The sequence below is a fragment of the Geotrypetes seraphini genome, chromosome 11, assembly GCF_902459505.1.
Source record: "Geotrypetes seraphini chromosome 11, aGeoSer1.1, whole genome shotgun sequence".
NCBI classification, from domain to species: Eukaryota; Metazoa; Chordata; class Amphibia; order Gymnophiona; family Dermophiidae; genus Geotrypetes; species Geotrypetes seraphini.
Window position 1 is genome coordinate 133,728,163 of NC_047094.1, and position 18,264 is coordinate 133,746,426.

At 43.7% G+C, this 18,264-nt stretch overlaps 1 protein-coding gene across 6 annotated transcripts in view; it reads right to left on the minus strand.

Annotated features, from left to right (window-relative positions):
• The window catches only part of PTPRT (protein tyrosine phosphatase receptor type T), a 680,142-nt gene that overhangs the window by 155,933 nt on the left and 505,945 nt on the right, over nt 1-18,264 (minus strand). For all 6 annotated transcript variants that reach the window (XM_033963545.1, XM_033963543.1, XM_033963541.1 and 3 more), the window contains exon 9: nt 17,202-17,311. In XM_033963545.1, coding sequence (XP_033819436.1) covers nt 17,202-17,311 — 110 coding nt within the window. The remainder of the gene's footprint in view (nt 1-17,201; nt 17,312-18,264) is intronic.

An 18,264-nucleotide genomic window follows, 5' to 3' on the forward strand; every position in this document is an offset into this window, starting at 1 on the left:
AAAAGGTATGGAAAACCTTTCATACGCTGACAGGTTAGAAAGGCTGGGGCTCTTCTCCCTGGAAAAGCGGAGACTCAGAGGACACATGATAGAGACTTACAAGATCATGAAGGGCATAGAGAAGGTGGAAAGGGACATATTCTTCAGCCTATTGGGAACTACAAGAACAAGGGGGCACTCGGAGAAATTGAAAGGGGACATGTTTAGAACCAATGCTAGGAAATTCTTTTTCACTCAGAGGGTGGTGGGCACCTGGAATGCGCTTCCGGAGATTGTGATAGGACAGAATACATTAAGGGGATTCAAAGAGGGATTGGACAAGTTCCTGAAGGATACGGGGATTAAGGGATACAGATAGAGGTAGAGATAGGATTATGAAAGGGGATAGATAAAGGGGATCCAAGGGTATAGACAAGGATCACCTTATAGGTCATGGACCTGATTGGCCGCCGCAGGAGCGGACTGCTGGGCGCGATGGACCTCTGGTCTGACCCAGCGGAGGCAACTTCTTATGTTCTTATGTTCCTGATAATTCCGAACATTCTATTTGCTTTCATAGCCACCGCCACACACTGAGCCGAGGGTTTCAACATATCGCCAACGATGACACCTAGATCCTTCTCCTGAGCCATGACGCCTAATGCAGCTATAATCTGGGTTCCTCTTTCCCACATGCGTCGCTTTGCACCTGTTTACATTAAACATCATTTTCCAGTACGTATCGCCACCAAATATGAGTGTTACAGCCGAAAACCACAATTCTACCAGTACATTTCTCCAAGTATGGGACCCTGTTCAGTCTTATTGTAGTAAAAACCGTGATGTATTAAGGCTATTGTCTGCGTCATCCCTTCAAAATTCGACTTGGCTGATTGTTGCGTGGTGCTTACTGGGACCCCTCCCCCCTCCCCCCGTAACATGTTTAAAACACTGTTATTTACACAGATTTTAATGTAGCTTGTCTGTAACATGTCTTGCTTCCATTTCTGTTCTTACAGTTTTTGTTATGTTTGGATTTATATCATATCTATGGTATAATGTTATGTTATTTCACTGTTATGACTTAAAATTTCAATAATAATAATAATAAATAACCATCATCTACCAAGCCAGAAGAGTCCCAAACCAGAATTCCTGCTCCTCATCAACACCCTTCTTTGCACCCCAACCCCCCAACACACACACACTAAGCCGCAGCCACTTCAGAGGAACATAAGAACATAAGAAGTTGCCTCCGCTGAGGCAGACCAGAGGTCCATCTCGCCCAGCAGTCCGCTCCCGCAGCGGCCCATTTCCTGAGCAGTGGTCCCTGACTATCCCTATGACCTACCTCTACTCCTATCTGTACCCCTCAATTCTTTTATCCTCTAGGAACCTATCCAAACCTTCTTTGAAGCCTTGTAATGTGTTTCTGCCTATCACAGCCTCCGGAAGTACGTTCCATGTATCCACCACCCTCTGGGTGAAAAAGAACTTCCTGGCGTTTGTTCTAAACCTGTCCCCTTTTAATTTCTCAGAGTGCCCCCTTGTACTTGTGGTTCCCCATAATCTGAAAACTCTGTCCCTGTCTACCTTTTCTATACCCTTCAGGATCTTGAAGGTTTCTATCATGTCTCCTCTAAGTCTCCGCTTTTCCAGGGAGAACAGCCCCAGCTTTTTCAGTCTGTCAGTATATGAGAGGTTTTCCATACCCCTTATCAGTTTAGTTGCTCTTCTCTGGACTCCCTCAAGTACCGCCATGTCCTTCTTGAGGTACGGCGACCAGTACTGGACACAGTATTCCAGATGCGGGCGCACCATTTCACGATACAGTGGCAGGATGACTTCCTTCGTCCTGGTCGTGATACCCTTCTTAATGATACCCAACATTTTGTTTGCTTTTCTTGAGGCTGTGGCGCACTGTGCCGACGCCTTCAAAGTTGTGTCTACCCCACTCCCAGGTCTCTTTCAAGGTTACTTACCCCTAGCAGTGATCCCCCCAATGGACAGGAAACAGGTTTTGCCCCTCTTTCACCCTTATACCCTATCCCTCAATTCTATATAGGTCGGCCAAAGTTGAACAAATCAAACAAACCAAACTGGAATGAAAATATTCCCTCTGTTATACGGTAGTCCGCTCTCCCCGTGGCCTGATTTCTTCTCAATGATGAACCGATTTGTTCCTACAGCATTTTCTATTCATCACGCTTTGTTTATTTTTCCATCGGCTCCAGGTTGTAAGAGTAAGAAATCTTTGGAACGTACATTAGCATTCCAGGCTGCTTTTTAGGATAGGGAATTTCGACCATTGTTGCGCAGTGCTTCGCCTTACAAACATTTTAGAACTCAATTGAAAACGTATCTCTTCTCAAAGTATCTGGTGAATTAAGCTACAGGTTTCTTTTATGTTATCTTATTATTGATCTTTTGTTAATCACATTGAACTTATGGTTACATAGTTTATAAGTACGATGTTATGTTATATGTCGTGTGTCTTGTGTCGTGTGTCGTGTGTCGTGTGATATGTTATATGTTATATGTTATATGTTATATGTTATGTTATGTTATATGTTATGTTATGTTATATGTTATGTTATATGTTATGTTATATTATATGTTATGTTATATGTTATATGTTATGTTATATGTTATGTTATGTTATGTTTTTGATTCAGTAGATTTCAGCAGTACTGCTTCATTAATAACAGAATTCATTTTGAGCTTGGGAAAATATCCAAACTAGAGGATCTGCGAGTTTTCTTTATTTATTGAGATTTATTAACCACCTTCTCATGAAGACTTTCACTCAAAGTGATTTACAAAATGTTGAATAGTGATCAGGTAGTCTTAATTATTTTCCCTGCTCCTTCCTACCCCCCTCCCCCTCCCACTGCTCCATCCATCCTGTCCCGACCCGGGAGGCCCCTCCTTTTGTGGCAGGCCTCGCAAGTTGCTCCAGCCTGCTTCTTTCTTAGGAGCCATTCTGTATTATTTCAAGGATCACTTTTATTAACATAAATCTATAACAAAATACATATAAAAATAAGACTAAAATGCACAAAAACAATCATTAAATTACAAGAACATAAGAATTGCCGCTGCTGGGTCAGACCAATGGTCCATCCTGCCCAGCAGTCCACTCAGTGCTCCAAATGCGTCCAGTCTCACCAGTTTAGCATGAACTTGTCCAACTTTGTCTTGAATCCCTGGAGGGTGTTTTCCCCTATAACAGCCTCCGGAAGAGCGTTCCAGTTTTCCACCACTCTCTGGGTGAAGAACTTCCTTACGTTCGTAAGGAATCTATCCCCTTTCAAATTTAAAGAGTGCCCTCTCGTTCTCCCTACCTTGGAGAGGGTGAACAACCTGTCTTTATCTGCTAAGTCTATTCCCTTCAGTATTTTGAATGTTTCGATCATGTCCCCTCGCAGAACATAATCCTAAAATTAAAATTTAAACTGAAATTAATGATTAAGAAGTTCCATTAGTAAAGCTAGAGTACTTTGGACTGAGTTTAAGGAAAGTGTTGTGGACAGCAATCAGAAATTCAATGCCTCTGAATGGATAATTTGATTCTGTAGGGGCCCGTTTACAAAGCTGTGCTAAGCACTAACCAAGTTTATCACAGCGAACTATGCCTCATCTTCATAAAAGGGCCCCTTTGTACCAAACATGGTACCCAATGATAATGATGAAAATAATTAACAAGATAATTTACTATTTAAGGACTAGCCTCCCTTCCCCTTTTACTAAGCAACTGTAGAGGTTTCTACCACGGCCCGTAGTGCTAAAGGCTCCGACGCTCATAGATTCCTTTGAGCGTCAGAGCAGTGTCAGGGCATTTAGCGCTCCAGGCCGAAGTAGAAACCTCTACCGCGGCTTAGTAAAAGAAGACCTAAATTCTTAATGTAGGACCAAAGCCAGTAATTCACGCTGACCTCTTCTGGCCAGTGTAGGTAGAGGCATGCAGACACTAAATTATATTATGCATTCTGGATGATATTATGTAAGCACTACTGTTCTCTCTAAACCAGGGATCTCAAAGTCCCTCCTTGAGGGCCGCAATCCAGTCGAGTTTTCAGGATTTCCCCAATGAATATGCATGAGATCTATGTGCATGCATTGCTCTCAATGCATATTCATTGGGGAAATCCTGAAAACCTGACTGGATTGCGGCCCTCAAGGAGGGACTTTGAGACCCCTGCTCTAAACTGAGCGGAAGTCCTCCACCTACAGTCCTGCCAGTGGGTGGTGCTGTTTCATCGTCACATTTTCAATAGCGAGGGACAGGCAAGTTCTGCAGGACTTCAGCAAAACCTGTCTTTCTCTAGTGATTGAAAACATAGTGTTGAAGTATCACCCCCTACTGGTAGAAATGTACTTGGAGAACACCCGCTCAGCTTAGAGGGAAGAGCTTATACTATTAAACTAAAAACATGTCACTGATAGGAATAACACAGAATTTATTTACTTCAAGAATAAGAACTATTTGCATAAATTGTAAGCAAATAAATGAAGTCTGAAATAACTAGAATATAAAGTGAAGGTTGGAAAATCAAGCCTGCACGGTAGATGACCCTCGATGCAGTCAATCTGACAAAACACATTTCGAGTCTAAATAAATATTGCTTCCTTCCTTATACATACATCGTTATTTTTGTCTCTTTTGTCCAGCTGTTAGCCACGACACTTGCTTTTTTGATTCACGTAAATTAAGCCAGGACGTGTGTACATAGGAAACAGCAGGTCGATATGTAAGCAGAAATTTCCTAGGGTAATTTTCATAGCTGAATTCTGCGCATCTTATCGCTTTGAAGTTTCATCAAAGCCCTCATGGAAAACCACGTATGTACTTTTATGGTGCATGGTAAAAACTTGTGCGGCTGAATTTCACTGCATACGCCCTTAAGCTTTTGAATTTCCAAGCGTATTTTAAATAGGATTCAAGGATTAGCAGGGCAAGTGCCCTGCAAAGGAGACAAGAAATGGTAACTGCACAAAGTAATTGCTTCTAATCCTTTACAACTTTCCTTGCTCAAAGAACTCACTTAGTATTATAGGAAAAAGCCTCAATAGATGAAGCTGCAAATTATTTTTTGGAGAGAGGTGGTGGACGAGAACTACTTGTGCAACTAGTACCAGGCTGAGGGGCTGATACAAAAAAGGCACGCCATCTTCTACGGCGAGATTAGCAAGAAAATATTCCACGGCGAAGCAGTAGGCTAATGAAATGGAAATCGAAAGCGTGCACAACTTGCACGCCAATTAGGGAAAGCCTGAAGGGACACGCGGGCACAAAGATTCTGCAGTAAAGACAACTTCACTGTGCGGGTTCAAAGAAAATGAAGGGTCAGCACCAGTGCTCCCTCTAAGCGGGCGGGTGGTGTGAGCAAAATTTTTTCCCCGTGCGCTAAAAATATCGGGCGCCAGCGCCAACTCGCCCGATTCTCCTCTCGCCGCGGCCTGCCATCTCCGTACGCCGTGCGCTGTGACGTGACATTGTGCGCTGCGAGGCAATATTTTGTGCGCCAGCGCACGCCAGCGCAGCTTAGAGGGAACACTGGTCAGCACATGTCTGTGCATGAACTGGAATGATGTTCCGTTCTTAAGTATTAGCCTCATAAGAAATATTTTACGCATACATTTTCAGCAAGAGTAATATTTCAGTGCAGTATAACATGCAAGATGTATGTACTACTACTACCTCTGTGCACACCTGTTAAACATAGAAACATGAAGGCAGATAAAGGCAAAATAGCCCATCCAATCTGCCCATCCGCAGCATCCACTATCTCCTCCTCTCCCTGTTGGCTAAGGCTCGTAACATTTGCATCTCCTCTTCCTATTGGCTAAGGCTCTTCCTATTGGCTAAGGCTCTTTGTGAGGTCATAGAGCTTTATGGTTATAGAAACATGACAGCAGATAAAGACTGAATGGCCCATCCAGTCTGCCCATCCAAAGCATCCAGTATCTTCTCCTCTCCCTATAAGCTAAGGCTCTTTACACCTGCATTGTGAGATCATAGAGCATTATTATTACTATAAGTGAAGGGGCTTATAATCGAAACAGAAATGCATCTAAAATTCTGCCCAAGTCGGCACTTGGACGACCTTAAAGATAGGTCATTCAAGTGCCGATAATCGAAATGGGTTTTAGACGTATCTAAAAATAACTTAGGCCTTTTCAGTGTCACTGTACGCCTAGAGCTGAAAGGGGTATTTTAGGAGGAGTGTTGAGGGCAGGATGTGGGCAGACCTAGACTTAGTCGTACTGCAAGTATAACTGAAAGTTTAACGAGACTGCCTAGGTGGAGCTTATACGTAGTGACTTAGGCGATCTAAAAACAGGTCTACAACAACAGGGCAACAGGCATAACAGAGAAGCTGTGCCCTGTTATTGTACCCTTTCTAATAAAAATGATTACAAAACCCCTCCAAAAACAAACAGGTCTAAATGCCCAGAAGGTATCTAAAGTAACCCGATAACCACTGCAGACACAAAGTACAGACCCCCATACACTCACCCAGTGATCACTAATCCCCACCGCTGCCATAAAAACCGGAATAAAAACGTACATACTTGCCTCCAGAACATCAGCATCTGGTATAGGAAAGATGGCTAATGTAGTCTAGTGGGCTAGTGAACCATAGAGAGGAGGACTCAGGCCCATTAGCCACTCTAACCACCGCATTCATGGTGAAACATGTGCACCCACTAAAACCCTATTGTACTGCCATATTGGTGGCACCTGCAGTCCTAAGGGCTATCGAGGTGGTAGACAGGTTGGTCTAGTAGGTTGGGGGGGGGGGGATCACCATGACCTATAAGGAAGTTGTGGTGAGATGTTTATGTGGCACCCTTTTTGTAAAGTTTGCAGCAGTGCCCTATAAGATGCCCCATTACTCTGTTGCCATGTCTGGGTGGCCAGTCTATCACTTTGCTGGCCCCTCCCACATCCAGAAGGTCTTGTTCTAGGTGCTTTTCACTTGGACAAATGTATGGACGAGAATGGGGTATAAAGAGAGACGACTTAGTGTTCTAGCCAATCAAACGTCTGTACGTACAAGTAGACGATTCTTGAAAAAAAAAAATTTTGGACGTATTTTTCAAGAATGGACTTTGGACATGTCCAACTTTGGGCGACCAGCGACTTAGGCCCCAAACGGACTTAGACATATTTTTTGATTATGTCCCTACATGGCTAAGGAGATATTTAAATGTCTCTATCATATCCCCTCTCTCCTGTCCATCTGACTTATCAATCCACACTGAGGTCTCCCAAAAAACCATAAAATTTAAATGCTGTTATTATTGTTCATTGCAAGGAACAGGCATTCGTTTTTTCTTAAACATAATTCTCTCGAGAACACGTTTTGGTCTTCAAGTTTTGGAGTGCTCTTGAGTGGGTTTTTGTTAACCTGATTGTCTCTTCTAGAAAATACATATTAAGGTCTCTAAGTCTGTCCCCTTACAGTTTACGACAAAGGCCTCTAACCAATTTTGTAGAAGCCCTATGAACCAACTCCATCCTATTTATATCTTTTTGAAGGTGTGGTCTCCCAAATTGTACATAATATTCCAAATGGGGCCTCAACAGAGACTTATACAACGACACAATCACCTCCTTTTCCTAATGTCTATTCTCATTTCTTACTATTACTCCTGATCTGTCAATTAAAGTTGCAGATATATTTGATCGTAGAAAAAACAGAAAGAAAAAACGGGCATTAAATCCTCTCAACGTGGTGGTGAATTTCTCACGCTTGTGCATACTCAAATCTCCTATTTACCTCTGTGCATTGCAAGGCAATACCTACTGGCCTCCACATTCATTTATTAAAAATTAAATCTGAGTTATTTATTTAAAGTTCTTTAAGCTAAGTCTAGGTAATTTAACAACAGCAAAACTAAACTAGAGAGAACAGAATTGCTAATCAATGCGACGGACCTGCTTGTTTTTGACTGCAAATTAACTCAAATCGCGGCTTGACAGTCGACAAGCAAACACGCCCTTCCATCATCCACCATGTGCAGTCGTTCTCTTTCCTTTTTATTTCAGTTCTGTCAGAGCTGAAAATCCAAGTTTGCAAAGATAAGAAGATCTAAACAAAGCCTTGATTGCTTTGTTTCCCACGTTAGGTTAACTGCTGCATAAAAAATAAAAATGACTTGCCGTTAGTTTTCAAGGAGCAATCACGACAAGAACACGATGCTTGTCTGGGCGTCTGTATCCTTATGCACACAGACGCTCATAACACTGACAGACTCTTGCGTACTCGACGTACTTTTCATCTATTCGAGTGTATATTTATGAAGGAAATTTTTTTAAATAAATTAAAATTCTGGAATCTCTCCTGGCACACCCGGAATCTCTTCAGGCTATCTTACACACAGTTTGAGAGAACATAGAACATAAGAACATAAGTGCCATCTCCGGAACAGACCCTAAGTCCATCAAGTCCGGCGATCCGCACACGCGGAGGCCCCGCCAGGCGTTAACTGTTTGCGGTGAAACCCCTGACTGTATTGTGTGGCCAGTAAACATCATGAAGAACATTTATCGACCATGTGGTTCTACCTGTGGTATTTTTCTGCATTGGCCCCGAGAGAGGAATCAGAGAACTAAGAATAGCAAACACAATTGACGATAAAATAGAAAGTATTTTTATTAAAAAAAAAAAAAAATTAAAAAGATAGATTGCTTGCTTATACATGGTCTATAGAGAGGAGCCCCCTGCAGAGATGCTAACAACCTCAAAGTAGCTTTTCTGGCTTGAAAGGCCACATACAGACACTCTTTGAATGTCTCCAGGGTGGTAATGGATTATAAAAATGCTCTGTTCTTAGAGAGGAACAGGAGGAAGGTTTCCTGCTGGGAAGATTTGAGAGGTTCTACTTTATTTCAAAGGAGAGCCACACAGGGAACATTTCAGTCGTAATAGGTCCGTTTTCTTTTGCAGTACTTCTGCCACCAGAGGAAGCCAGCAGGAGGTGAGCACAGCCTGCCTTCCGGAAGAAAGGAAATACAGTATCATGAACAGACAACCCAATAGGCCGACCCAAGAGGTATTGGCGTGTAGGTTCTCGGCGCACAGAATTTGAGGTGGAGAGAACTTCAAGGAGTCATAAGTCGAAGTAAACAAGGGAGTCATATTCTACACTCAAAGAGCTCAATCTCAGGATTTAATTAGTAAAGAGCAATGTCCATATTCATTTAGTCTGATAGATATTTAGGCGGGCAAAATGGTTTGTGAGACTAACGATGTACCACCCATTTGGGCAGCAGTAGATGGGAAGTGTGTGAGGCAGAGAATCACGTTTTATACGACAACAGTGACATCAAATTTATAATGCGCAGAAGAAAGGCCCGGCAATCTACTTCTGTATTCTGCCACGAAAACTTGATGATTTTCTTCAAGTCGCTAGGACCCAAAAATGAGTCACTGGCACCTAACATGTGCCTTTATAAAACAGTGCCTAATCGAGTATGTCACGGCTGTCAGATTGATATTTAACCTGAAGCGATTTGATCATATCACGGAATATTATCAGAAGTTATTTTGGTTACAGATCGAAGCAAGGCTGATGCCGGCTGCGATGGCCCTCTGAGATGTAGCTAGCAACATGGCGGCTGCCCGGAGGGAATACAGCTTTCGCTCTGCCCCGTCCCCTCCGACATCATGTCTGATGTCGGGGGAGGGCTCTCGCTTGCATTGGGTGGGTCAGCAAGGAAGGGGCGGAGCTACTCGGATGCGGCAAATTTCAAATGCTGAACACTTGGGAGCATTGGCCCTTTCCTCCATGCTCCCAGCGTTCAGATTGCTCTCGCCTTCCCACCACTTAATTTCCTCCTTTTCTGCAGTAGTCAGGAGTCTATGTTAGTAAGAAGTATGCCAATAATCTGTACTCCCTTATGGGGATTGCCAGTCAGGTATGTCATGTTAAGAAGAAGCGTGCTAGTAGGTTATCCTCTTTCTGTTGTTGGGCTATACTCTTGCTGTTCTTGTCGTCACAACGGCGGATGCACCCGAGGCCTAAAAATCCCCGCAAAATATTGAGACTGGACTCTTGCGGTGAGAGCAAACTGCGCCTGCGGGCAAGACATTGTCCGCCTCGCTGGCTTGCCTGGCAGGTGGAATAACGGAGTGCTGCAGTGGCCTCGCTGGAAAGGAGGAGGGCAGGAATTTTCAGAACGTAGCAATCTTTTAGGCTGACAAGAGGTGGTGGAGAGGAAAACGGTGACAGAGTTAAAAAAAAAAAAAAAAAAGCGTGGGATGAACATAGAGGATCTAGAATCAGAAAATGATAGTAAATATTGAAGAACTAAGGCCAGTACTGGGCAGACTTGCACGGTCTGTGTCTGTGGATGGCCTTTTGGGGGAGGATGGGCTGGGGAGGGTTTCAATGGCTGGGAGGGTGTAGATGGACTGGAGGGAGCTTTGACGGAACCTAAGGACAGTACCGGACAGAGCTTTGGCTTCTCGCCCAGAAACAGCTAAGAAGAAGAACAAAGGTTGGGCAGATTGGATGGACCATTCGGGTCTTTTATCTGCCGTCAATCTACTATGTTACTCTTAAAATACTCTGGGATTGTTCCATACAAAAATTGATGACCAATCATTGCAGCCTTGTTCTGGACCGTAACCTCCTGTTTCACTAAAGCGCGCTATGCGTTTTAGCGCACGCTAAATATACGCGAGCGCTAACTGCTAACGCGCCAATAGATTAGCATGCACGCATTAGCGTTCGCTAATACACTTAGGGCACCTTTGTACAAGGAGGCCTTAATGCTACTGGCAAGCAGTGCAATTTCTGAAGCCAAGGTGCTCCTGCAATCAATCTGGCAGCTGCATTTTGCACTATTTGCAATGCTCTATATGGTATTTCTGCTCATTTAAACTCAAGTTTAAAAAAACAACAACAAAAAACTGAGGCTCAACATGATGGGAAGACCAGGAAACTAAAGATTTTGACTAAGTCCAAAAGCCCTTTCTCTGTTTATATATTTTGCTTCGTAAATCATAAATTAAAGACGTCCTAGCTGACAGCTAAGAATTTTGTATAATCAACGGAAACACGGAAGCCACAGGAAGTACGGCCATCAATAACCATCGAGCCGTCGATTAATTTTCAGATTCAGCAATTAGCCCCTTCCGTTCCCCAAAAAGTAGCATAATACCTAATGAATGCATCTTTACGCTGCATACATTTTCAATAAAGAACTGGGTTAACCGCCTATAAATATTTAGTATTCAGAGATACCACATGTTAAACAGCCATCATTTACTTTATAATCAGCATGTATAAATCTAGTGAGCCAGAAAAGGAGAAACCTGGCATTCTTCCATAGGCACAGTTTCTTAAATAATCTAGGCATGGGGAAATATTCCCTACAGGGGTGTCCAACCTCGGCCCTCGCCAGGCCGGGTTTTCAGGATTTCCCAAAAGAAAAATGCATGAGACCTGTTTGCATACGACGGGCGTGGTGCATGCAAATAGATCTCATGCAAATTCATTGGGAGAATCCTGACAACCCGACTGGATTGCGGCCCTCAAGGACCGACGTTGGACAACCTTGTCCTTAAATTTATTTTAAAAATTTGCAAACCACATAGTACCACCTACATACTTAAAAACTGGACATTACATATATGTTTGATGAAAAGAAAGGAAAAAAAAAAACCCACTTTGCACTTCAAAGCCACTTCATACACTTCAAAACATGCATCACATAAAAACATTTGCTGGTATTTGAGTTTCCAAATGATCTCATCACATGAATGCGTTCACAAATAGTTGCGGAGCTCCCGGCAAAGCGTTCCAAAGCTTTGCAAGATAGGGAACCCGTAATCAGTTGTTATTACGCTTTCTGATGACAAACAAACTAAAATCAATCAAGCAATTTTCACTATTCATTCCTTATTTGATGGCAGGAATGCCCTGCCTTTTGCAGTAAAATCTTGCAATCATTACCTAAGGTTTAGGAAAATGATAAAAGCATTTCTTTTTCTTTCTGTATATTAACTTTATCAGATTGCGTTCTGAGCAATTAAAATCAATTTTGATCTTGTGGATGTCCTATCGATATTTATTTGGTCCAATCTCTTGTTCATTGTAATCTGCTCTAAACTGTCAAGGTGGAATAGAAAACCAGATATAACATAACATCATAAGCAATTCTATAGAAGCAGGTAAAATATATTACACACACAATTACCAGAGAACCCCAAACCACAAGAAGTGTATGTGTGCGGGGGGAAGGGGAGAGAGGGAAGAAGGGGGGGGGGGGGGGTGCGGGAGGGGAAGGGGAAATGCAGAAATACAGAAATAAAAAAGACAAACTCCAGGATTCTACGAATATACGTCACATATATTTAGAGTTAAGGTTCAAGTTTTAAGTTTATTTAAAAATTTGATTTGATCGCAAAATCAGAATCCAATGCGATTTACAAATAATGATAAACTCGGGGTAAAAAAGAAAAGCACATTGATTAAACCAGACAGTAAACACAACTTTTGACCAACCAAACACAACAGGGAAAGAAAGAAAAAAAAAAAAGGGCATAGGTAATGAAACAATAGGATGGGAAAAGGTTACCCGCTCAATTTTCTCTTAACAGCATTATTAGTTACCAGCCATCTGGATTTCTCCAGACATGTCCTCGTTTTGAGGACATGTATGGGGATCTGGACAGCTTTTCAAAACCTGGCACTTTGTCCGGACTTTGAAAAGCTTCTATCAAGTTGCCGTCAGGCCGCCCTCCTGCCCAATGAGAGCAGGAAGCGGTCGGTGGGGGATTGGTGTTGGGACTGGGGGTGGGACAGGGCGACTTCAGCATTTTTGTTTCCATCGGGGGACAGGTTCCTGAAGAAGGGCTCCTCCCCGAAACCAGCGCGGTTGAACCTTCTCTCCTGTTTTGTGATTTTTTCATTTGCAGATAAGTATTTCATTGATTTTTCTTTTGTATGGTGTATTTTGATTTTTTGGTTGTATTTTTCGGGGGGTTCGGCTGGCAGGGTTCGTTTGGGGGTCGCTCAGGTTACATTGACTCATTTACATTGATTTATTCACTCGTGGATTCATTGGTTTAATTGGTGAAAGTTTTGCTTTGATTTCTAGCACACTTAGGGTGCTCTATGATGGTGTGCGGGTGGGGGCTTATCGCCTCTACCTAGAAGTGAAGTGTTGGAGCTGGACTGCTATCACTGATGGTTCACACTGAGAGCACCCTTTACTTTGATTTCATTCACACGATACGGGACGTGGTTTGTGTGTACAGTCTGTGTTCCTGAGCGTCCTCCCAATTATCCTTGATGTGACTAGGTCTGCCTTTTTGTGTTGTTGCTAGTTTAGGGACTGGGGGTGGGACAGGGCGGGGATGGGGTGAACTGGGCGTGCCCGGGGGCGGGTCTAGGGGGTGTGGCCTTTTCAAACAGAAAATCTGGTAACCTGACATATATTTAACAATCAATAATTGATGTTAATTGGCACTCATTCCTGTTTCCACGTAGGCCTGTCCCGTGCCGTATTCTATAAAACGCACACCTACATTTTTAGAGTGCACAGCTCAAAAGAGGGTCCTCAGCGGGTCGGGAGCCTTCCCAGAAATTAGGCGGGATGTAACAGAATGGGGTGATTCACATGACCAACCGCCCTTGCTTGTGTGCTTGGCATGTTCACCAGGTTTCAGTAGGTGGAAATGCCGCGTAAAGTTAGAAACAAAATCCGCGCTGAGGCCCCCTTTTATCAAGCGTTTTAGCGCGGGCCGGCACGGCAGACGCTTCGACGCTCATAGGAATTTCATGAGCGTCAGAGCTGCTACCATGGCTTGAGAAAAGGGGGCCAAAGTTATTATTCTGTAAAAGCGTGCTTTGCGCAGAGTTTTCTATGCAGAATACCAGGTTTAGTGCGGATCTTACCAGCACCTAACTATGTGCATCATTTATAGCGTTCCCCCTAAAATGTCAAATAAATTCCCTATTACTCGTATAACACAATAAGAGGTTGGCGGACTTGTACGAAGTAATGTACCATTCTGGACATGGTGGACTTGTGGAAACGGTCAACAGCAGTGTCCGTAAGCAAAAGATCTACTTTTCTCTAATGCTACGACAGCCAAATCCTACACATATACCTGCTGATATTCAGCCAACTGTGGTCGGTCGGTGTTTTTTTTTAAACGCTAACTATGGCCGGATAAATTAGCCCCAGATGCTCAATACCAGGCCATGGTGCTATGCTGGACACCAAAGCTTATGAGGTTAGTGGTTGCTATTCAGCCGGGGCCCACCTGAAACCGTTATACAAGTCCTGATTGAACGCTGGTCCCAAGCCCCCTCTCACCCCCCTGAAGCAGCCCCTTTCTTTCCCGTTGCACTCCCCCAGCCTGCACCCCCTGAAGCACCCCCTCCCTGGAATGCCCCCTCCAACTCCCAAACCCTTCGGTTCAGATAGCTCCTCCACACCTGTGCCTATCTGTATCCCTGGTAGTCCAAGTTGGGGCCGCCCTTGTGGCTATTTTAAGAAAATGGCTGCCGTGAGAGGCTGCAGCTGCTTTTTTTTTAAGCAGCTACAAGAGGCAGGAGAGAGTTGACTTCACTCCTACCCCTTTAGCCCTCACTTGGACCACCATGGATACAGGTAGGCCTGGGGGAGTTGGGGGCCTAGAAAGGTTATTGCGGGGGAAGGGAGTTGTGACTTGTGGGCTGGAGGAGGGGGACGGGAAAGAAGAGGGCTGCTTCAGGAAGCAGAAGGGGGCTTGAGGAATTAGAAAAAAAAAGAATTTTGCAGATCTTGGCCGATATTCAATGCTATGAGGATCCTGGAACTGAAAATTGTAGGCAACGACTTAACACTAGCTCCTCTCCAGTGCTGCCCTTCGTACTGACCTTGAGCTGTCCGCTTTCAACATGGGTGATCAGAGATGATGTCCGGCGGCATTGCGCAGGCGAGTGCCGCTGACTATTGGGGGTTAGGTGACTCACCGAAGATCTACGCAGGCGCAAGCTTCTCCTGTCCGCTTAAATCGCTTTGAATACAGGGCAGAAAGGGCCGGATTCTAAAAACGGGGCCCTGATCGGCAGCCGCCCACAAAAGTGCCAATCGTGCCAATCGTGCGACGACACTGTTTATAGAATCATGGCTACGTCACAAATGGGCGCCAGGGTTTTCAAGGCCTACATTTACGCCGCCTGTCTGTGATACGAATCGTGACGACGGAAGTGCCTACCAACGCATTAATCACGCCTTAGGCACAGGCAGACCATCTTTTTATTTCAATGACATTTTAATTGCTTTTAAACAATGCAATCAATAACTGCGTCGATTAAAAACAATTATAACCGGAGCTCAAATCACCGCAGCGTTTATGGAATTTGGGCCATAATGCTTAACTTTTGGCATCGCTGAGCTAAAATAAAATAATTATATTTTCCCTGAATCTCTCCAGTGATGGTATTGACTCCTAGAACCTTATAGGTATTTTGAAATTATGGCATGAATATTGCATAAATAAATATTTGAACAATGCAACTCCCTTCCACCCCCTAAAGCCTTGAGATATTGGGGGGGGGGGGGGAGAATTCATAATCCAAGAACTTTTCCTTGAAATATACATAAATCAATATAGTGCTGGAAACAGCTGCGTCTGCTGATCCGCACATAAATTTCCTACCACTCAGGGAAATAGCCACAGGAAGCTAATAATTATATGTAATAATACGGCTAGTGTTAGACATGTGAATTTGAGCTCATGGTTGTTGTGTTTGTCTAGCACAGGGGTAGGCAATTCCGGTCCTCGAGAGCCACAACTCAGTCGGGATTTCAAGATATCCGCAATGAATATGCATGAGATGGATTTGCATACAGTGGAAGCGGTCCATGCAAATTCATTTCATGCAAATTCATTGTGGAAATCTTGAAAACCTGACAGGGTCTTGGCTCCCGAGGACCGGAATTGCCTACCCCTGGTCTAGCACATAAATAAGCAATTAAAATGAAAAATAATAAGAACTGAATAGCCGGGGGATGGTAATCTGAACAGAGTGGCAGGTAGAACCCTAATAAAAAAGAGGGTGGGGGGGGGACATGACTAGAACAGCAGGCGCAACTTGGCCGTCTATCTGGGCAGACTGGATGCCATGGGCTGGTCTTTATCTACTGTCATTTGCTATGTGGTTGATATTCAAAATGATTGAGGAGATGGTCCTGCTACTTTAGGATATTCAGTGGCATAGTAAGGAGGGGGGCAGACTGCCCTGGATGCCATGTCAGTGGAGGCACTGGCACCTCTCTGCCCTGCCCCACCCCGCTCATGCCATCCCTCCCCTCCCCCAAACCGTACCTCTGTAGACTTTCGCTAGCTTGAGCAACTTATCCTGCCTGTTGCTCGCACCAGCCTGAATCACTTCCAGGTCAAAGGTGCCAGGAAGTGATATCAGAGGGAAATCTAATGCTAGCGCGAGGAGCATGTTGCAGAAGCCACTCGCCCTGATGAAGATTTAGAGGTACGGGAGGTGAAGGGAGAACGCGAGTGTAGAGTGGGAAGGAATGGGTATGTGTGGAAGGAGCAGGGGCACAGAGAGAAGGGAGCGGGGGGGGGGGACACCTACCCTTAGTACATCACTGAAACCAGATAATGCTGCTCAGTATCCCCTCTGCCTGCCTAAGACAAAATCGGCTCTGTTATAGGTCGTCCAGGGCAGAGTCTTCAATTATGCAGTTAAGGGGGGGAACAGCAATTAATGACAATCTTTTCCAGTGTCCATTTCTCAGCATTGTGGTTATAACACAGATGTTTATTTGAATTGGGGGAGGGTTGGAGTGTTAGACATGCTGGGGCCTAGAGCAGAAACCACAAATGGGACCCCTAAACCCACCTTCTTCAGTTTCAAGCAGGCTTCCAGAAACCCTATGACAAGATGGCCCAAGGGAGGGGTTTACAATTTTTTGGCACACTTTTGAATACACACACATATGTACACAAAATAATCCAGACAATCTGTGCATGGCACAACGAGGGTGCAAATGGAAATTAAAAGTCCTGGGATTAATTCTCAAAATGAAAGCAGGTACTGGATATATTTTTATTTTGAAAACTAACAACTAGCTGCCCAGAGAAAAATAAGCACCATATGCTTGCACGATCTTTGCAATCCCAACCGTTTATGATAATGATCTAGTACTATGTCCTACGATCCATGCAATGTCCACCTCTTTTCCCTACCTCATAGAGGGTGATGATACCATTGGTCTCATTTGGAGGCTTCCACTGAAGGTAGATCTTTTCTTCAAATGGTCCTCCTTGGATAGATTCTAAGGGAACAGGTCCAGGCACTAAAAGCAACGAACAAATCAAATGTTACCCTAACGACATTCACCTCATTGTATCATGGAGCCAGAAGTCTTTCACAAGATTCAGAACAGCGTGTGGTGTTTTCCACAGCTTCACCATGGTACGTTTATCCTGGTTTCATAATAGGGTCTAAAACAAAAAGTTTCCTACCGTTGTTCCCGCTAAGCTGAGCGGGAGTCCTGCAGTTGCAGTCCTGCCAGTGGGGCGTGCTGTTTCAACATTGTGTTTTCAATTGCTAGGGATAAGCAAGTCCTCTGGAATCCTGCAGAGCATGCCTGCCTCTCATTGTTGAAAATGTGATAGTGAAATAGCACCACCTACTGGCAGGACTATAGGCAGAGGACTTCTTCTCCGCTTAGAGAGAATAGTGTTTCCTAATTTAATATTATGTTTAGCAGTAGGCTCCATGGGAAGCCCAAACATTTTCATCTGATTTCCTGCCTCATTCATAGAATTGCTTGTTTTGTTTTAGTTTTCATTTTCCTCTAGGGGGCAGTGTTATTAAGAGTGTACGCTTCTTCTAAAGAATGCATCCTCTTTGCATAGAAGACACACATTTGGAAAGAGAGCACACTCTTTTGCAACTGTGCCACTTGTCACACTAATTCACAATGCACGTATCATTTGCAAATAGTGGTCAGCATTATTAGCAAGCAAACAAACAAAAAAGAATACATAAAATGTGTCTTTTTCTGCCCATTGCCATTGAATGGTGAGCAGTGACAGGAGATATTTATTTCTTTATGACATTGATATGCCGTTCATATATTCGCACTTAATTTTCAAAATACGTATTTTAATAAGGTCTCAAATCAGTTTCTTTAATTCAGAGCGCGTGTTTTTTTAAATACTCTCTGCGAATTGACCTCATCAATAACCTTCTTCAATGATCCTCTGAAGTACCACCTAGGATTCAAGATTCTCATTGGCTCAG